The sequence below is a fragment of the Biomphalaria glabrata genome, chromosome 5 (assembly GCF_947242115.1).
Source record: "Biomphalaria glabrata chromosome 5, xgBioGlab47.1, whole genome shotgun sequence".
Lineage (NCBI taxonomy): Eukaryota > Metazoa > Mollusca > Gastropoda > Planorbidae > Biomphalaria > Biomphalaria glabrata.
The window spans coordinates 22,903,323-22,925,382 of record NC_074715.1 but is presented as its reverse complement, the minus strand read 5'-3'; the positions used below and the strand labels follow the sequence as shown (position 1 = coordinate 22,925,382).

The window sequence follows — 22,060 nt, the reverse complement described above, 5'->3', positions numbered from 1 at the left end:
ATATACTTATTAACTAAGAAATTAAATAACAACATAGCCAAGAAATTAACATAATGTAGAAAATGGCAAGAGCTAATTTTTTTAAATTCTTTACAGCCTTTGACTTGTTACATTGCAAGAGATTATTTTGACATTTGACTTGACTGCTGTTTACATTTAAATTTTTTTTTTTTTTCTTTCAGGCTTTTTTCCAAGGAAAATTGAAAATAACTGGCAATATGGGATTGGCAATGAAATTAAAAGAACTTCAGCCTAAAGCTGGATCAAAACTATAAAAAGTGTTTTACAGATAAAACATTTTTTTTTCTTTATCATTCTCTTATATTTTAATACAAGTTTGACAATGCTGAGTAAATGTGTTTTTCAGCTAAAAACATAAACCATTTATGTTCTTTTTTCATTGTCTTCAAAATTAATTACAGTGTAATGGATAATATTTCTGTGTGATTAGATTTAAAACATTCTAGATATTTACAAGTTTGACAGAGATTTATTTAACTTATTTGGTATTATAATATGTTGAAGGTTAAATAATCATTAATATTATTTTCTTTTTGTTGTTTTATTGATTTGATCTATTTAATTATTTTTTTTTATACTTATGCATCTGTTTAAAAATGTTTTCATATATTTAAAAAATAATGCCTTTAATTTTTTGTATTACATTTTATACACTGGGAAAATGAGTAATGAAAGGTAACCTACATTTTCAATCAGTGTTTTTTTTTTTGTGATCAAAAGGAAAGTTATTGCTGAAGACAAGCCTAGATGGCAAAAAGAGAACATGAATGACCAGTGTAGCCACATGAAATACTGAACTCCTAAATCTTCAGAATATTCTGAAGATAAGCCTTAGTTATTAATTTTATATGTGAGCTTATTTATGTAAAAAGTGTTATGTAATCAGAAATTAAAATGTTGACTTTTTTGTAAATAAAAGAACAATTAACAGCTAATTTGAGTTATAACTTTATTTGATTCATGTAAATGTAATTAATGTAAAACAAAATTCAAAAGGAGATAATTTGTATATAAAGACTGGAATGTACAGAAGGAATCTAAAATAAGCATCACAACCACAGTGTATATAAATTATATACTGGTACACAATAATTTCTAATTTAATTAGTCCCATGCAAATACATTTTTAAATACACCTGCTTACTAAGAGGTAAAAAGAAAAATAATGTAGAAATTTTTGAAATAAAAATATTTGTTTTTTATAATTGAGGACAGTATTGATACAAATTGAGCAAGTTTTATCTTTGTTATCATGAGATTCAGACTTTACTGTGAACTAGGTTTATAAGCTTATTTAGACAATTCTGTGAAATCTATTGTGTAAATGTCAACATGTATTTTACAAACCAATATAAAAAAAAATACTATATATAGTACTATATATATATACATTATTACTTCAATAATTGGAACATTCAAAATTTGACATACAAAAAAGATTATTAGGAATGTAACAGTATTTGGAGCAAAATATTCCATAAAAAAATCTAGCTTGATGAAACTAAGTCATAATATTTAACTTATTTATGCTTTATGCTAAGTTCATCAATCAATACCTGTCTTTTCACATCTTCCATTTTCAAAATAAATGGACGAAGCTCTTTACTGAATAATGAGTTTGGGATGGGAACAGTTAACAGTGGTGTGGAAGATTCTGGCTCAGCTACACTTTCTAAAGTTGTACAATCATGAAGTGAGGTTATCCAAAAGAAAATCTGTGTTCTGTCATCAACAATTTTGAAACGATAACAATTTGTATGTGTAGGTGTTACTCTTGCAGCTTTTCTAAAGTTTTCAATGTTGTCTGGAAGGTTGCTTCCTGTGACTTCTATTTCTCCTCCTACCCCAATGAAACAACGGATGCCTACAATGTTATCAAATCTTTCATACTCAGTTGGTCTGACATATATATTAAGACCAGTGACATGACTCTCAGATTCTCTGTTATCTCTGTTGAAAAAAGTAATCCTGCCTTGAATGTAGATCTCTGAAGTGGGCATGTATTTGGACTTAGATGTGAGGTAGACTATTGGAGTTGCCAGAATGATGCCCTCTGTACTGGCCAGAACTGAATTTTTTTGCCTATGAAAGCCCATTTTCCACCAACCATCAGGTTTAAAAACACGTTCATCTCTCATTAATACATGGTGACTAACTTTGTCTCTGGAAAAATGGCGGTACTGATCGAGCAATAGTTGAAAACGGTCATGGTTGAGGTCAAAATAAACTCCTTGAGGTGGAAACCTATATGATACATACATGACATCTTCAGAAACAACAATATCACCATCTTCATGCCAAATCATTAGACTGGAGGATTTGACATTGTCACACAACCATTTAAGTTGAGGAATAGAATTGTGTACCAATGACAGCCGAGCCTGCAATTAAAAGAGTCATTATTATTGCATGAGTTATTGAACTTATTAAGTATCAATAGTCTTAACAGACACTGGCAAGCTACTGAGAATACAGTGGGGTTTTCAATACATTTGAATACATTTCTAGATAAATTTCTTTTTTTTTATTCCAAGTACTTAATTCGAAACCATTTATTTCACAAAGGTGTCATCCAAACTGTTTCTTTATCTGTTTTTGTTTGTGAGCCAAGTAGTATACTTGCTATGCTAAGAGTAGGTGGCCATCAATAACATACAACAGACCTGCCTACCAAAAAAAGTCCAAATGCGTAACGCTGATGGTCAAAATGCGTATTTTGGCACCAGAATGTGTAACACTTACGCGATCCACTATTTTGTCATATATATATATAAATATTAGATCTAGATGTCATGATTAGATCTACAATCTAAATCTAGATCAATATGACAATAGAGATGATATCTAGACTAGATCTATGTCTATATAATGAATATAATCTACTCTAGTCTAGATCTGGGCTCAAGAGTGTTACCGATGCCGTGGATCCGCTACAAACGTAGGTCTACTCCAAACTTTTGTAGGCCTACCTTCATCCTTGATCTATTCTATACTAAGATTAAGAATCTAGTGTTATCGATCTAGATCTAGTCAATCTAAATCATACTAGATCTACAACTAAATTGGATCTAAATTGTAGAGTAATGTAGAGAATCATGACATAACGTAATGACTAGCTAGACTCTAGCTAGATCTATTCCTGTATAACAAGTTATCTAGATTCTAGATCTAGAATCCAAATCTAGATCTAGATTAGATATTTACAATGACACTCAATGTGTTTTGAATCGATAGCACTTCGATATTTTTTTCTATACAAATGAAAACGGGAATCAGGGACTCAACATGATTACTTTCTACTAATGAACTTACAACAAAAAAAAAATCATGTTGGTGTATCAGCTAACTGACGGTACCAACCTGGTACTGACCCGCCACTCCCTCACTCTCGCGTTCATCATTTCTAGACTAAATCTAATTGCTTTTAAGAAACAATCAACGTATAGATCTGGACACAATGTGTTCCCCCACTTTTTCTGTCCCCCCCCCCCCCCCCCCCCCGCCAACAGGACGGCTTAGCGTGACCTCCGTGACCGCTCGTAAGCTAGATAAGAGAGGGGAGAAAAAAAAAGGATACGAAATGCGTAACGCGGCGGGTTAAATGCGTATTTGCGTACTGACGGTCATTTTTGGGAAATTTTGCGTAACGAATACGCATTTTGCGTAACGGTAGGCAGGTCTGATACAATATAAAAGAAAAAGTGACAGAAGCTAGTAAATAATTTAAATGTTTGGGTTTATGGAACTTGGTTTGATGAGAAAAATGTTGGTTTGTCAAAGATAATAAAGTGCTAGTAATTTTTAAAAAACCTCACCAAATAGGCTTACTTATTTACTGTTTCATCCTTTAATCCAAAAGCTCATGTAATATAATATCATATAATAAGTCTCATTGAACTCACTAGGCCTTAAAAAAACAAAATTCTACTCAAATTATTATTATAATTAAAAAAAAAAAAGTATAATTTTATTATGTCTAGTTGCAAAAAATATATACCTTTAGAAAAAACAACAACTTATTTACACAGAAGTATGGGTACTCTCACTTCTCTTTAAATACTCTTTAAAAAATGAAAAGAGCCAAATATGACTGGCTTTAACTAAAAAGTTAGCAAAGCAAATAATCTCTTTCTGAATGAGGAGGAAGAGCTCCTATTATATAAAAATAAAAAACTGCTGGTAATTTCCCAGCAAATCATACTCTGCAGCATTTTATTGCTAATGTCTCGAGAAAATTAATGTAGAGCTTTACTGCATATTAAATTACCAGTCCTATGTAATGTTTATGTATACAGTGCAAATGTAAAATAAAATGACAAAACATGGTAATAGTTACCATCATACTTTTTTTTCATATGGTGTATACTGTAATGAAGTAGACATGTATGTATAGATTAAACAAATATGCCCCTTCTTCCTCCCCATTACCAAAAATATGACCCCCCCCCCCCCGCCTTTTTTTTTACCATTGAAAAATTTTGGCCACCTTTCATTTAGATTATGAAGATAAAGAAAATATTTTTTTAAGAAATTTTAACTACACCAATAAATTTTAGGTATATATTACTCTAAGACATTGTAGATGAAATTGACTAAACTTAAATTTTTTACCTGAAAAACAATAAGTTGATCTTGGAAATCAAATTCCTGCACTAAATTCAACATGTCCCAAACACTTTCCCATGTATAAGCACTCTGACTTAGATCAGTATGAGTACCAGTTGTCCAGCCAAATGACAATGTACATCTGAAACGAAATTTTTCAATTCAGTTTTGTATAATTAGTTTTTCTTTTTTCATATATAAATCATTTTAATATTAAAAAACAACAAATGTTGAAGACTATCTAATAATTAAGGATAAATATCAGGTCTTGCCTTGCCAGTACATATATACATACAATTTTACATTAGTCTTTTTTTTTTATAAAAATATATTTAAAAGCTTTAAATGATATTAATCTCTATTTGTATGTTTGTTAGAGGTCAAAGCAACCACACACAAATGCATCTATTATGTATGCTGTTACTGTACAAAACAAATGAAATAACATTTGATGTTAACAAAAATTCATTCATATATTTTATGCAAACAATATTTTGTATTACTTAGGGAATAATCTTTGCTGTGTTCTAACAAATCTTTGAATATCAATGATAGGCTCTTCTCCATGAGGACCTTGAAGAACATCAGCATGAATCCAAACAGGAAATTTCATAGGATTCTGTGAATAAAGTTATAGTGGTTTTTTTTTTAAGTGTTTTGAAATTCTGTTGAAACTTTCTATTTAAAAGTTGAGGTCAAACCCCTTTAAAACCTTGACCAGTGAAAATGATTTCTACAAAGGTCAAGGAATAAGTTAATGGCCATTCAGCAATATCTCTGAGGAGGTCTATCAACTACAAGGTTCTTTAATCCAGTATGTACATACTGCTCATCTAGAGAGCCATTTCCTCTATAAAGAAATGTCAATCAAGAACCACAATGACACCTTGAGTGTTGAAATTCATAAAAATATAGTTTACTAAGTACATACAAATCTACAGGCACAGGCACTTAAATAGTGACAGTTGTTCTAGAGACTAAGTAGAGAGGATTTCTTAGTTGTCATTGGACTTAGTGAAATACAGCAATGTTGGACAGTTCCCTACTTCACTGCATTAAATCGTCAAGTTGTTTACTAACTTAGTCTTCATTCAACTCATTTTGTTTACTGAGTGTAGTAAGTTATTTATTAACTTAGTTATACATTTATCAGGAACTCACATAAACAGTAATGAACTCAAGATATCAAGACATTGCATCAATAACATTTCCAGTAACAACCAGACAGTATTAAAAAAAAAAACAATACTAAAATATCAGCAGTATTACAATTAATTATATTATGTGTATTGTTATTGAAAAAAGGAAGTAACAAAAAGTATGTGTAAATATTGGTGTAACTTTCTAAGAACCTTAACTACCTGTTTATTAAAATCATTCAGAACTTGGAGAGAAATGTCTAATGCCTCTGGTGAATGTATGTGAAGCCTTATACCTTTCTTCCCAAATCGCACTTCCTGTAACCATTCCTTCAAAGTGATATCACTTGTTGTTTCTGGAGGTTTGGCCATTACTGGAATCAATGCTTGAGATTTAGTTCCTTGACCCTTCAAAATGATATCCCCAGATATCATGTGCACTTTTTCATCTGAATTCAAATATCAGAAAATTTTAGAAATGGCACATTTAAAAAAAAAAAAAAAAAAAAAAAGGAATTTTAAGAAAGAAACTCTAAAAAAAAATTTAATGGCTGGTCTAATAATTTTTGTTTTTAAGTCAATCAATATTTTTAAGTAGTGGATGAGTTTGAAAAAAAAACTGTGAAAAAATAACGTACAGATTACTGAGCTTATCTTATGTCACTTGGAAAACAAGAAACATATATTGTGCTTACTATTCATAGCATCTTTTACAGCCTGTCGACTGTTTGCCTGTCGTTCCCATCTTATTTTACTAGCATCATTATCAACATCAAAAAACAGAAGGCATCCAATGTCTGGACCAACATTAAAATAAGGAAGTCGTGGAACTAAAAATTTTGGTATGAAACCTGAAGACACAAAATAGGTCTTTTAAAATAATAGTAATATAAAAACTATTAGTAAGGGCAAAAAGACAAAATTTCAATTTGACAATACTCTAGATGCAAACCTACATTGTCAAAAAAAAAGATTTTAAAACACAGCATCTGCACCATATTTATCCTAGTATGAAAAGTAGAAGCAGAGATATTAATATTTTTAAGATGAAAAAATACACTAAATAAATATTATCACAAAAACTGTGAAATGTAATATCAGCCAAGTACACTACTAGCAGAAATTCTGTCATGTTATCCTGGCCATCACTTTTGTGGATTGCATAAGGCCACTTTTGGGCATTAGAAACAGCCTTGATTAATTGATGTTGCAATTTCATTCACAAATGAAATGACCAACGTCAGTGTTTCATCTATAATAGGTTACATTTTTTTAAAAACACCTTTGATAAGAGACATAAAACTCAACAGTGAAATCTTATTTATTTTAGTTTGAGACAAAAAAATTATGCTATTAAGTAGCTGTTTAGGGATTACTTTTTTTTAGTTCTTTATATTACACAAAAATTTAGGTTATATTAGGATTAAAATTTTAAAATAACTTTATCTAACATCCTTGCTACTGGGTGGTGTGGTATGCACTTTGGACTGTCATCACTATTGTCCTGAGTTAGAACCTAACCCACTTCAATCCTCTGCTGGCCTGCAGAAGGTTTTGAATAGGACTTAAAAACTTAAAGGCCAATTTATAATATATATTTTTTAATATATATAAATACAAGGTGTAATTTTAGATCAAGGAGATCCTTTGAAGAATGATATATTTATGTATAAGCAGCATGCTGTCTATCCTTATTAGGCCTAAGGTAACTACTATCAGGTAGTGATATCTGTTACAATCTGTAGAAGTGTTGACTGCTGTAGTATAACAGAAATGATATATAGGGGAAGGTGGGGTGAAATGTCACAAGGGTAAGTTGTCACAAACACTATATCGATATAATGTGATGCGCTATCAAAAATGTGAAACTACAGCTGAGATGTTTACGGAAACATTTACAAATAGTTATAAAATGAAGTCGATACCTTTTCGCATTTTAAAATTATCACGATTCATTGTTTTTGACTGTTCGGAAAGTGGAATTTTATTTTTGTGTAATTTTGTTGAAAAACACTTATTATTTTGAGATGATTGTCTAACATTACACTGTTTCATATCTCTGTGTATTAGTTACACATTGAAATTAGTTTTTTTCTAAAAGCTTGACCCAATAAAATGTTATTAAAATAAATGTTCTGAAAATTGTTGTGGGGCAAGTTGTCACACAGGTTGGGGTAATTTGTCACAGTTGTGACAACTTGCCCCAATGAAGATTAAGCATTTTGAAAATAAATTTTAATATTAATATTTGTTTATTAATAATTATTTTGTTTTATTGATTCCTTTTTATGGTGATACCTAATAGATACCTAAATAGTATTAAGCGACTTTCTCTTTAAATAATGCTGTTTACAAAGGTTATGCCAGCATCAACATACAGAAAAGATGTTCTCCTAGCGCAACATCTATTTTAGGAAAGAAGTTACCTAGTCCTACTATTTAGATAGGTTGGAAGTGGGTGCATAGCTGAAAGAAGTGAACAGATATTTTACAAATATTATATAGAAAAAAATAAACATTATTTTGAAGAAAAACCTACAGCTTTTCTTGTTAGGTCCAAAACTTTTCAGAACCTTCACATATATATCATTATTTCACGACGGCCTGTCAAGGAAACTACTACAAGAACAAAGTCTTGACTTAATATGCTATTTCTTTTAGACATAGCAAGATATGGTGATTTTTTAAATGTGTGACATTTTACCCCATGCCTGTGTCAACTTACCCCGGTGTGGGGCAAATTGTCACAACCTCAACCCAGCCACTTTTTTGTTGTATAACTTTGATAAATAAAGAGATAAAGTTTATTTCATTTACTCTAATTGTTGTCTGAATGTTTAAGTTACATCATGTTAAGTTTGGTGAGAATCAATGAATTCTAAATATGTTTAAAACATCAAAATCTGAAAACTGTGACAACTAGCCCCACCTTCCCCTACATTATATATATATATAATATATACATATAATAAAAAATAACGTAATATATATATATAATATTTAATAATTAAATATATCTAATAGATCAATACTGGTAAATGTCAAAAAATGAAACTGCCTGCTAGTATTATATAGTCAATTATAGATCTAGAATATCTAGATCTATTATATAGATCTAGTTTTATTGCACTGGTTAATAGATTATGATCTATTATAGATCTATATATATATCAATCTGATTGTTAAGTGCTAGACAAGAACTTGGAAGACAAGAAGATCTGTTTTGAATATTTCAAATAATTTCATTTTTCATTCAATCCTAGATTATTTTATATTTTTATAATCTACATAGTATAATTCTAGTTCTTCAATATCCACTAGATAGAGACTATATTATATAGATCTATATATTATATAATAAATAATATATACCCGTATATATATATATATATATATATGATATCTAGTCTAGATAGGATTTAAATTTTAAATCTAGAAATCTGGATCAGTAGATGTAGGCTAGATTCTAGATTAGAAAGTTACTGAAAGTAAGAAAGATTACCTCCATTCAAAGTGTAATAAATGTAAAGCACAAGTGTTCCTCCTACTATTTGAGCTAGAAGACATTTCTTAAAATGTCTTGGCATAGGTGGGAAACCAGTTGTGGTTTGAGTATCTTTATAGCCACGCATTTTTTTCTTTATAAATCAAGTTTATATAGTCTATTACTAGTATTACTCTAGATTTATATGATATATCATACTAGATCTATATAGTATATAGATCAATATGAATTATATGAGTATATGATATCATTATAGTATATCATATCACTTATCACTACATATGAAAATATGATAAATAATGATATTATTATAAAATATTATTTGATATCTAGATCTAGATCTACTAAAATTTATTTATATTTATTATAGATCTATAGATCTAGACTCTAACTCTAGAATCTACTCTACTGATTAGTTATAGTTATACTTATAGATCTAGTCAATTCTAGTCAATCTAGTACTGAGTGAGTAGATGTAGATCTATAATTAGTATATAATCTATTACTATTATCGAGATCTAGATCTAGTAGACTAGATAGTGACCATAGTCTAGATCTAGAGGTAGAATATATTATATATAGATCTAGATCTAGAGTTCCGGTTCTAGAAATCTAGATCTAGCTAGACTCTACAGTTCTACAGTCTACAGAGTAGATATAGACTAGAGACTAAATCTAGTCTAGACTCTAGACCTAGATCTATAATCTATAATATATACTAGATTATAGATCTAGACGTCTATATTCTAGACCTCTATCTATTCTATAGTCAGTGTACCGCAGACCTAAAAATGCCAACTACAAAAATATATAGATCAGTTTTAAGCACGCTGCCAAATGGATATCTTAGGCCTATACTTATAGATAGATCTATAGATCTAGAATATATATTACAGACGTTACTTCAAAAAAGAAGTAATAGATCTATCTACGCCCCACGCATTTCTATGTGTCAAACTAGTCATGCATGTTAATCAATTAAAAAGTCATTCGTGTTCCTGGCTGATTCAGGCAACCCTTTCCATTAGAACTGCCTAACAGTTTTGCCTTGTCGGGTATGAAGTGTTTCACAACATGATGGATATACAGCGGGGATTTAATGTAGAGTCACTATTGCAGTTTGCAGCTACTTTTAGTTTTCAATTTTTTGCTCCGTAATGGTTAGTATAGTTCCATGGTTAGACGTTCCATGGTTAGTATCATGGGCGTAGCCAGGGGGGGGTTCTTGGGGTTCAAACCCCCCCCGAAATGAAATCCCCCCCTTGGGGGGGGGGGAGTCGGAATTTAGTGACTGATTTTTTGCTTTGATTTTGTTTATTTTAGGTGAGATTTTAATACTAAACCATCAATTGCCCTAGCACAACCAAAGGGGTTTTGAGTTTAAAATCCCCTACCAGGGGGGTTCGAGTTTAAAAACCCCTACCAGGGGGTTCGAGTTTAAAAACCCCTACCAGGGAGTTCGAGTTTAAAACCCCTACCAGAGCGGTTCGAGTTTAAAAACCCCTACTAGGGGTTTTGAGTTTAAAACCCCCTACAGGGGGTTTTGAGTTTTAAACCCCCTACCTGGGGTAACTCCTCCTCTTCTATAAAACAAAACAAAAAAAAATGCAAACGAAAATCCCCTAATTCCAAGAGCACAGTTAAGGAAGATTTTGATTTTAAAACCCGTCTAAAATTTACGATAAACCCCCTCTTTAATATAAAAAAAAGCTAATTACGCACTAAAAATGTTATGAGCGTAGCTAAATGGGTTTTTTACTCAGTTTTGAGTTTAAACACCACTTCAGTGGGGTTTGAAGGTAAAAAATACCTCTTTTTAATAATAAAAAAAAAGCAAATTATATACTAAAAATGTTATGAGTGTAGTCTATGGGGTTTTGGGTTTAAACTCCCCTCCAGTGGAGTTTGAAGCTAAAAAGTACCTCTTCAATATAAATAAAGAAAAATTACTCACTCTAAAATCTATGAGCGTAGTCAAAGGTGTTTTGAGTTTAAACCCCCCGCCATCTTCAGTGTAAGAAAAAAAGCAAATTACGCACTCAAAATGCTATGAGCGTTGCCGAAAGGGGTTTTGAGTTTAAACCTCCATTCAGAGGGGTTTGGTGCTAAAAATACCTCTTCAATATAAAAAAAAGCAAATTACAAATTACACAATAAAATTATTTGAGCGTAGCCAAGCCAATCGGGGGTTTTGAGTTTCATCTACAGGTGGCTTTTTTTTTAAGTTTAAAACCCCTCCAGATGGTTTTGAGTCTAAGATCCCCCTACAGAGCATTTTGAGGTGGAAAACCTCCAACAGAAGATTTTGACGATAAAACTTCTCTTTTCGATATAAAATCTAAAGCAAACTACAGTCACTTAATTCCAGAGCGTATTCAAGAGAGGTTACACATTTTTACCAGTGGCAGGGCTCCATTAATAAACTGCAGTGAATAGTCATCTACCGAAATCGAAAAACACTAAATATAGCTCAACAAAGATGGCTAAGACACATTTCAGGAGTCAGTTATAGAGATCGGATCGAAATCAAGGAAATCCTATGCCGAACTGGGAGTCGACCCCTAAGTAAGATTGTGAGAGAACGACGCATGAGGTTTGCGGGACATGTTCTCCGACAAAATGAATTACGCATAAGAAGAGTTGCAATGATATCCTAGTACAACTTGACGCCACTCATTCATGGAGGTCCTCATGATAGGTGGGAAGAGGCTTCAGACATTACCAGTGACAAATTTTTATGGAAACTGCTTGACGTCAAATGCTCCAAACGGCGTGGGAGGGTCTAAGTCAGTAAGAATAGCACATTAGGTTTTTGAAATAAAACTTTTAATAGCATTAAAATGGACTGTAGATACCTCAGAATATGCATTTTGTTGGCTTTCAATACCAGAAATAGTGCTTGGCGGCGGGGCTTCGCCCCGCGCTGGGGAGCTCCTGGCGCTCCCCCAGACCCCCTTGCTAGTAATGGCGGGGAGTCCACAATTTTATGGAAACAGCTTGATGGCAAATGCGCCGAACGACGAGGGAGGGTCTAAGTCAGTAAGAATAGCACATTAGGTTTTTGAAATAGAACTTTTTAATAGCAGGAAAATGTACTCTAGATACCTTAGAATATGCATTTTGTTGGTTTTCAATATCAGAGATAGTGCTTGGCGGCGGGGCTTCGCCCCGCGCTGGAGGAGATCCTAGCGCTCCACCAGAATCTACAATTTTTTCACTAACTCATGGAAGAACCTATTATATTCTAGGGCACAATAAACGTCTTCCGAAAGAATGAAGGGTCAGAATGTAATAAGGATTATGTACACACACACACACACACACATAAATACATATAATTTTTTTTTCGCGGGGGGTGGGGGTTCGGGGGGGGGGAGAAAAAAATTCACCCCCCCCCAAAACCCCCCCCGAAAAAAAATCCTGGCTACGCCCATGGTTAGTATAGTTCCATGGTTAGACCTATGGAAAAAACTAAAATTATCTAGGCATTGCCCATCCATTTTCCGATAAAAATAGACGCATTGTTTAGTTTTTCAACAGATATTTAAATTTTACATTCATATCGACTGAGATATGGTCAGTCATAATTACGGAACAGGATTTTTTAAGAACACGGTAAAAATGTCGGAACAGAGCCTATATAAAGCATATATTTATTAGTCTTATATAATACTTGAACTCCTTATCCTTTACATTAATTTTATTTTATTAAAGCTTAAGACAACACATTGTCACTTTTTAATTCTTTACCTTTTTAATTTAATTGACGTCACACTACCCTGATTTTCCTTACAAGATTTTATTTTCCACTATTCTTTAATTCTTTTTTTGTTATATTAATATTATATAGGTCTAAATGATATTATTTGATATTATGATATGTCCTCTTTTTGCTGGACGTCTGGTAATCATTCATAAATTATATATTATAAGTAATATTATTGTCTAAATGTTTTTAAATTTATATGTACTAATACAATTTCATAATTAAATTCCGATAATCTAAATTACTATGTAAATATTAAGCTAAATGCGCAGGTCAAATAAATGACATCTATATAGTGTTTAACAATTGTGACTATCTTTAAAAAGGTAAAAACTGGGTTAACACCTCCCAATTTTTTAAAAATTAAATTTCTGGTAGATGGCTACGACATGAAGTTTTTCCACATCCATTTATAAACTTAAAAATAGGTGTATCATGCAGGTTATTTGTCATTCTCATTTTTAAAAAGCCTTAAGCCCTGACCTATGCGGTTCTCCTGGTACGTGAAAAATAATGGACAATTCCACACTTGTCAACTTTAACCTGGAATCAAAATTAATTTTCTGCTGTGAAAGTAAAACTCTTATATTGGAAATGTAGAGAAATGGACCATGCGCAGTACCGTTACAGTAGTTTCGCAGAAAATTTCAAAATAAAGTAGATTTTAACTAATTTCGACGAGCTGTTCCGCAAACATGCCTGCTCCGCAATTGTGACTCTACTATATAGGCCTAACAACTTTGATCAGAGCTATAATATGGTGGCTAATTTTTTTTTTTAAAGGGGGGTAAGGCAAATGTAATCCCCCTACCTATAAAAAGAAAAGTAGCCAAAATGGGTATGTGCCCCCGCCCTAAATGTTTTTCCCATCTAAAATCTAAAGAAAAACTATAGTTAACATTTTAGCCCTGTAATATGGATGGCTGCCTGGTCGTGTAGTTTGCGCACTGGACTGTCGTTCAGATTTATCGATGGTCCAGGGTTCAAACCCTGCCCGCTCCCATCCCCCGTCGTCTTGCGGGAGGTTTGGACTAGGAAGTAATTATCTTCAACTCTGAAGGAACCTCCGAAACATGTAAAACATTTTACAACAAACTAATAAAGTGCAGTGAATTTAATTTAAATTTAAATTAATTTAAATTATAATTTTTCAGTGTCCTTTTGCAGGAAACATTTTAGATATCTTAAAAAATAAATAATCAAAAATAAAAAAAAAGGTAAAATGAATAATTTCAAAATATAGCATTTATTTACATTATAAAAGTGTACTTAGAAAACACGCAAAGATACTTATCAAATTTACACACAAACTTTCACAAAGTTAAATTGTAGGAAATGTCACGTGGAAATTCCATCACTGGCTTGTTTTTGTACAATGGTAATATTAATATATCTTCAAGTCGTCTGTTAAGTTGGAAGTACTTTGTCTTGCTGGCATCTTTACTTCGTTCTCCAGCATCGTACCTCAGAATCTTGTTCTCAGTGTTCTCCTGCTCTCTGAGGAAGTAAGAGATTAACTTGTACACATTAGGGTAATGACCGTCAATAGACAGCTGCAATGCATGGTGCCACCCCTCCACTGAATTGTTTGTTCGCGGTAGATTGTCCTGCACACAATCTCTAACATTCCATAATGCTATCAGAAATCTTGGATTCACTCTGCGGTTTCGTCTCTGGCGACAAATATAGTTTTCCTCTCAATAGTCATACACATTCCTTACGCCCTGTTTTGATTAAAGAAAGATGCCGCAGATTTCTGATTATAGTATAACACCCTTTCGTATTTTCTATCCTATTTTGTCGGGTCACCACATTTCAAGATCCTATTTTTAGCAAGTTATACTTTTAATCAAAGGTGAAAAAAGTGAATGATATAAAATTTAAAGTACTCTCGTTCTCTGCAAATATTGCATAATTTCAGATGTTTTAATATTGAAAAAGATAGAGACATCAACAAAAATGATGCCCATGACACTAAATTACGAATAATCTGGTACTTTTATACACATCATATATAAGTCTGCGCTATTTTGTCTTGCGCTATTTTGTCGGGAAATTTCGCGCTATTTTGTCGGCGCTATTTTGTCCGCGCTATTTTGACGGGTCACCCCTTTTTTTTCGAAATTGAGATAGCGATTGATTTAGATAGTAGATAGCATCAAAGTTAGTTCCTAAAAATTTGAGATTTTAGAAAAGCGTATTTATATTAGAAAAAGTAATTTGAAAGTGTAAAAAATAACGAGATTTGAAAATCAGCTTCAATGGCCGAAACCGGAAGTGACGTATTGTAATGGACTGAGAAAATGTAAATAAAAATAGACATGGCTAAATCTTGCTGTCCAACAATTTTAAATGATACTTATCATGGGATGCACCAAAAAATGCCCTGAAGAGAACTCTTCTACTTTTTCAAAATATATTATAGAGCAGACTATTGAATTAATATAATTATAGATAGATTATAATAGGACTAGTCACTAGATTGTCACTAGATCATAGATCTAGACTTTTACTAGTCACTCACTAGATCTAGATCTAGTTTATAAATACTTGACTTGTATTATTGTACTAATTGTAGTATTACTACTAGTAATACTAGTAATAGTTTATAAACTAGTAGATTTAACTAATTTAAGTAGATCTAGAGTAATCTAGACTAGCCTCTATGTTAAGTCTAAGCCCAGTCGCCAACATTTTTTAATGCTTGAATTTGTATATCTCTGTTCTGTAATAGTAAGACCTAGTGAGTAGTATCCTAGCAATAGCATAAAGATTATTCATAGATATAAATATAATATTATAATAGTCAAGGACTAAACCTAAAGCCTAAGCTAAATCTATCTAGAATATATTTATACTCTTTACTAGCCCTTACTATACTTATTAATAAGGCTAAACTTTAGATCTAAAAAAATGATAAGTCATCATTTATATTGGTAATATAAAATACAGATTTTTACTAAACACATGTGACATTTCTTTAAGTCTTAAACTTAAACAGGGCGGGTCCTAACGATTGCGGGGCCCTATGTGAAACTGATTGTGCGGGGCCTAGTCTGGGTGGGAATAAGGATAATAAGTGAAAATTAAGATTTCGTATTTAAAAAAAATTCGACTTTGAATTTTATTAAATCTTTACTAAGTACAAGATTACGATCAAATTAACTTTACTTTACTAACTTTGCAACCTATGGCATATTAAAATGCCAGTCACTCTATTAAAGTAAATAAAGTATGGAAACTTCTGATTAACGTGAAAATTTGCCTGATTATTACATTTTAGTACATGAAAGCTGACAATGTCTTATTTCGTTTATCTCGCGTAGGATTAGCGTTTTCCAGAATGAATGACACCCACAATTTTGTTTATTTTTCAGGAGATTTTTATGAGATTTCCAGGTTTTATATATACCGATATATATATATATATATTGCAATTTAACTATTACACCTAGAATTAGCACGAAGCCTATGAAAGTGCAGGGCCCACTGCGACCGCATAGGTTGCAGTGGCTTAAGACTGACCCTGGTCTTATATATATTAGATTGCCTAGACCTAGAGTAGAGTAATTTATTATTATTAAGAACAATAAGAGTTAGATGTTGATGTTAAATCAGATAATCAGTATAACATATATAATATATATATATATATATATATAACCACTAGTTCTATATATAATGTATACATAATTAAGTATAAATGTTAATAAATAAATTTTTTTAAATCTATTTTACAGAAAACATGTGGCATACAGACAAGTTTACTAGATGGATCTTTCATCATTTTGGAAATACTATATTCCCTGTGAAACAAATCACAGAAACATTCTACAATTTTATTTTATATAATAAATACCAATAAATGTAAATACAAAATCACATTTTAATAGAGTTCTTCATTATACACACAACATTATTTTAGTATGTTCCTTTTCACTTGCTAGGTTTAGACAAAGTTTCGAATCAGGATTTAATATTATTAAGTCATAGCCCAAAACTCCAGCAGGATGTTAGTTAATGGCAGTGGTCAATGTTTGAACCTGAGACCACAGAGAAGACAGTTCGGAATGCAAACCACACAACTTTCTGCGTTTCGAAACCTTTTCAAATTTTGATCATTTTTATGTTAATGCAGATCTGAATGTCCATTGCAATGATGACTTGATCTGTAAAGGGGTTACATTTTTTAAAAATAAGTTGGATCTCATTCTTCGAATGATGCTATTTATTAGAAATTGCAACGTGGAATACATATTAGAGGCCAAAAGAAAATCCACTGATGAGGGAAGACGTAGACGTCGTAAAGAACATTTAAATTGACCACCAGCTGAATATGGTTATGTCTTGGCTGGATGTGGCAAAATATCTAGTTTGCAGCTGGGGCTGCGTAGCCATGGAAAATACTGCATTTCTCATTAATCTTTCGACTCGACTGCCAGCCTTATTTATTAAACACTTTAAATTATGTATAGCTCTGCATTTTTTAATAACAATAAAAAAAAATATATATTCAGTGATTAACTGGCAATAATTGGGTTACTAAAATTTAATAAAATGAGTTGCATAATTACATCAACAGTAGCCTATATGCATTACTTAACATTATATTGATACTATAATTTACTTTCCACTTCCCTGACTTCCCAGAGAAAAGAAAAAAAACGACAACTCCTTCTCCAGTAGGATAATCTCTTTCATTTATAGTCTAAACACAATTTAAAACTTTGTTACCTACAGTTACAGATTAACTTGCTAACTTAACTATCTAATAATCTAATGATTCTATTCCAATCAACAAATGAGTCAAGCGTGAGATAAATGAAAACTCTTTAATTTTTAGATATATATTTATAGAACTATGTAAGTATATAGGCCCGAATATACGGTACGAATATATTTAAATAAGAGTGTAATAAAATCCATATTTCGTATATTAATAATATTATAGAATTGGTAGATCTAGGTCTAATTTTTGCCTTATAGATTACTTTTTAGAAATTTAGATCTAGTACTTTTTTTTACTAGTAGATCTAAATCAGACTACTTTTAAGTCTAAGTTAAGGTTTAAGTTAAAGCTATTTGCCTAGTGTTGTACGGGGTTGTGACTCTAGATTCAAACTAAATATAATCGTATACTACAATAACTACATTGAATGAGCTCAACATTCACATTGTAATAATTGTTTTTTTTTTCCCATATTGGGCCTATTTACGGACGACTATAGGTTAATAATCACTATTAAGTGTATAGATAGAGTATATAATTTTAAACTTTGTTTTTCTATGTCTAGGCCCAGCACCTCGATCGGATGTCTAAATAGATAGGTCTTATCTCTAAATATCCAATACTACTATTACTAGATCTAGACTTCATCTAATTGGATTTAGATCTAAATTTAGGTCTACTTCGTACATCATTAATGATCTGAGAAAAGAACTCTGCTCTTGATCAAAAGCAGTAGATCTAGAACTAGAATAAGCCTGAAGCAGTAACATAAGCCATAAATTGCGTAACTTGACTAAAACGAAACATGTGAACTGAGGCTCGCGGTACTGCGTGGGCTGAAACGCTGTTCGCTTGACTAGATCAAGAATAAGCCGACAAACAGTAGATCTAACATGCAAAGCCATAAATTGCGTGATTTGACCTAATTTCCCCAACTCTAACATCCACTTTTTATAAATTGGCGTGTTTTAGTCGCCTTTGTTTTTAGAAACTAGCATTCCTGTAAAAAGGAATAGGGAAATACGCTAAGCCATAAACTGAAAAATTTGACCTAATTTCCCTTAAACTACGTCATCGACCTTGGTTGTCTGGGAAATACTGATCTCGAATGGCTTCGAGATTGTGAAATTTAATAGTCCCTAAAACTCACATTAAATTGCTTATATCTAAATTATTACAAAGAATATAGGTCTAAAATTTCGTATGTATGTTTTTTTAAGCATTATGAATCTAAAAAAAAGTATAACACCGGTTTCCGCGTCTGACCCCAAAACCTCTTCAGTTGGTCTTTAATAGGGTTTGTTGCTGAACATAAAAATTATATATGTGTCAGACGCGAATAGCCCAATTTTCAGTTAAAGAAATTACAAAAGTCATTTCTCTATAGAAGAAGTTACGAAGGCTATATAAAATACAACCACAGACCTATATATACTACAATAAATATAGGTTTTTGATTGCTAGTTACGATTTATTTAGGTAGGTGCTGTTTTACTATTACATACCAAGTATTAGAGTTTAGAAAAACCCAGGTTTGTTTCTTGTGCAACGCTATTAGCTAACACCTCATATCATCTTTCCATTAGTATATTTAGATCTATAATGTAATTCTAGTCTAGATCTATATAATATAAAAATCGAATAGTAATAGTATATATTCTATCTTGAGACTAGATTGCCGAGTCTATCCTATGCTATGTCTATAGTCAGTTTTTATTAGAAAAAGGTCTAGATATTAATAAAGACTAAAGTTTTTTAATTATTAGATTATTAGATATAGACATAAGACATAGATCTGATAATACTGTATACGTTTACTATACTCTATACTTAATCTACTAAACTAGAGATCTATCTATAGATCTATCTATAATCTAGTCAATCTAGATCTATTCATTATAACACTTCTACTTATAATGACTTATTTAATAAGTTAGTACTTAGACTTAGATCTATTATAGTTTATTAATAGATTTACTTTTCAATGCCTAGACCTAATAATAAAAATGCGAATGATGTCTATAATGACTGATTATTTTTTTTTTTTTATAATAATAGGCCTACTAAATCTTGGTCTAGACCAGTGGTCTTCAACCTTTTTTGGCCTACCGCCCCCTTTTCGAATTTTTTCTTTACAAAAATTCGCCAGCGCCCCCCTCTAAGAAAAACAGTTATAAAGAAGCGGGAGAAGGCAAATTTGAACAAAATATCATCTATCTATTAATTTTTATGCTGTCAATAACACTTATCCCGCTTGGGAGACGACCGCATGCCAAAGGCGATTGTTGTGAACTCTTGGCTTATGACTGACGAGCTTTGAGGAGGACTGAATTACAGAGGTGCCCCCCTCCCCCGTGAGCGCTATAAAGATTTATTCAGGCGCCATTTCGCTCTCACTGGCATAGAGAAAAGTACCTGGCAGCATTCTTTGACAGCAGATAGCCTCTGAGAGAAACAGTTCGAGAGCTCTTACAAAAACTGCGGGACAAACATTTGATACTCAAATAAAAGCCAGCATACCACAGCTTTGTCTGCATAAATTTCGGGAAAATATGTATATCGCAGTTGGGTTTGCTTAGTTATGTGAAACACTGGACTCAGCCGTAATCTTCGGAATTAAAGGCAAAAACAAGCAATATTATCATTATGCAAAAATTATGTTAAATAATTTGCAGTGATTACACACAAAAATTAATTGTAAAGACTTTCTTTCAAATCCTAAGAATAGTCTCCGTTAAAATTTTGGAATATTAGGGCCTACTGTTTTTAGGTTTAATTGTAAATTTAGATTTACTTTTTAATATAAATATTATTATTGCTGAATTCACTACAAAATGAAATTAAGCTATTGTTAACCTTGTGCCTCCTGCAGTCTGACAATATTAGAAATTTCAAGCTTTAAATTAGCCAAAGCAAGGCGAAGGTCTCCTCTAGTGGGTACATCCAATTTCTTTATTTGCTTTTTCATTAACTTTGTTACGCACTAAATCTAGGTTACCCATGTATGTTGAAAAGCTAAAACATAATTCCAATTTCGACCACAGTTTTGGAATTTTACTGAAACATTTAAATGCAGCCACATCTCTGTTGTGCCCCCAGGGGCGTAGCTAGGAATTTGCATCGTTTGGGGTCCGAAGGCTTGACATCTTCGGGGGCCGCTACATTTTGCGTAATATTTAATTAAATTAATTTAAAAAGCACTAATTTGGGTCCCCTTAAATGGGGTTCCGGGGGATTTTCCATTTCCCCCCTCCCCCCACCCTAGCTACGCCACTGTGTGCCTCCTATGTTTACATTCTTTTTAATGAAGACATAGTAAATCTATTTTTTCATGCAACTCAATTTGAACGTCAGTAACAGATGTTTAATAATTGTCATTTACTATCATCTGAAAATGCCATCAAAGTAGAACTTACTTTTTTTCTAGTGGCAATTCACTAAATCTCAAGGAAATATTACATGACATACCAGTGAGTTTTCGTAACAACATTTTATCAATGTTTTTTGTTTTTAAAAAGTTAAATTATTCTATTAAATGTTACCTTTAATGTTTTTTTGCAATTAATATTTTAATATCAATATATTAACATATCTAGATATAATCTATAAGGCGTATAACCTAGTTTGTTGATCAAATCTTAAACGTTTATACGCGCCAAATTCAAGGACAATAAATACTCTCCGATCACAGTAAAACAGCGGTTCTCAACCTATTATGCTCGGCGACCCCTTTTTACAATCCGTCTATCTGCCGTGACCACCCCCCCACACACACACATACGGCAGTAGAAGAATAGACATTAATAATCTATATTTTCGATGGTCTTAGGCGACCCCTGGCAAATCGTGTATCGACCCCTAAGGGGGTCGCGATCCACAGGTTGAGAACCCTGCAGTAAAAGAAGTAAGAATTTAAAAATAGAAAATGGGATTCCCGAACTCATTTTCTAACGCTGTTTCTGTTCTTAAATTAGAAGCAAGTTAACTATAATTTGTCTATATATAGTTTCCCAGCTTTAATGTTGAAGAATTTTTAAATTTGTTCTGTTTCAGAGCATCTTTAGTTTCTTCTTTCCGCCTTTATGCCCAGCGCCCCCTTACCGCCCCATTTTGTGCCCAGCGCCCCCCTACCGCCCCTTTGGCTCTCAGCGCCCCCCAAAATCTCGAAAACGCCCCCTAGGGGGCGATATTGCCCCCGTTGAAGACCACTGGTCTAGACTCTACTTAAATCTAGTCTAAAATAATGACTGTCTAAGACTCCAGATGATTGAGAAGTTCACATAGAGGTGTTTTTA

The 22,060-nt window shown here is 32.3% G+C and overlaps 2 protein-coding genes across 6 annotated transcripts in view; one reads left to right on the top strand and one right to left on the bottom strand.

Moving 5' to 3' along the window:
- Positions 1–956, top strand: part of LOC106060101 (sterol carrier protein 2-like) — a 39,198-nt gene extending 38,242 nt beyond the window's left edge. For all 3 annotated transcript variants that reach the window (XM_056030754.1, XM_056030756.1, XM_056030755.1), the window contains one exon: positions 183–956. In XM_056030754.1, coding sequence (XP_055886729.1) covers positions 183–275 — 93 coding nt within the window. In that variant the 3' untranslated portion in view covers positions 276–956. The remainder of the gene's footprint in view (positions 1–182) is intronic.
- On the bottom strand, positions 856–10,168 carry LOC106060104 (uncharacterized). 3 transcript variants are annotated; one of them, XM_056030749.1, is made up of 7 exons: positions 10,056–10,168; positions 9,268–9,403; positions 6,461–6,616; positions 5,988–6,214; positions 5,130–5,245; positions 4,633–4,768; positions 856–2,402 (listed from the first exon to the last, which is right to left on the bottom strand). In XM_056030749.1, the coding sequence occupies exons 2-7, from the start codon at positions 9,395–9,397 to the stop codon at positions 1,542–1,544; spliced, it is 1,626 nt and encodes a 541-aa protein (XP_055886724.1). In that variant the 5' UTR covers positions 9,398–9,403; positions 10,056–10,168; the 3' UTR covers positions 856–1,541. The 3 variants fall into 3 exon arrangements, with proteins under 3 accessions (XP_055886724.1, XP_055886725.1, XP_055886728.1); XM_056030750.1 differs by lacking the exon at positions 10,056–10,168 and adding an exon at positions 10,023–10,041; XM_056030753.1 differs by lacking the exon at positions 10,056–10,168 and adding an exon at positions 9,777–9,798.
- Positions 10,169–22,060: the final 11,892 nt, after the last annotated feature.

Excerpts from the sequence above, each read along its gene's own strand:
- LOC106060104 (XM_056030749.1), bottom strand. The coding sequence starts at position 9,397 with ATGCGTGGCTATAAAGATACTCAAACCACAACTGGTTTCCCACCTATG. Across the intron at positions 6,215-6,460 it reads TGTAAAAGATGCTATGAATA|ATGAAAAAGTGCACATGATA; the intron begins GTAAGCACAATA and ends ATTTGAATTCAG. Across the intron at positions 5,246-5,987 it reads TGAATGATTTTAATAAACAG|AATCCTATGAAATTTCCTGT; the intron begins GTAGTTAAGGTT and ends CTTTATTCACAG.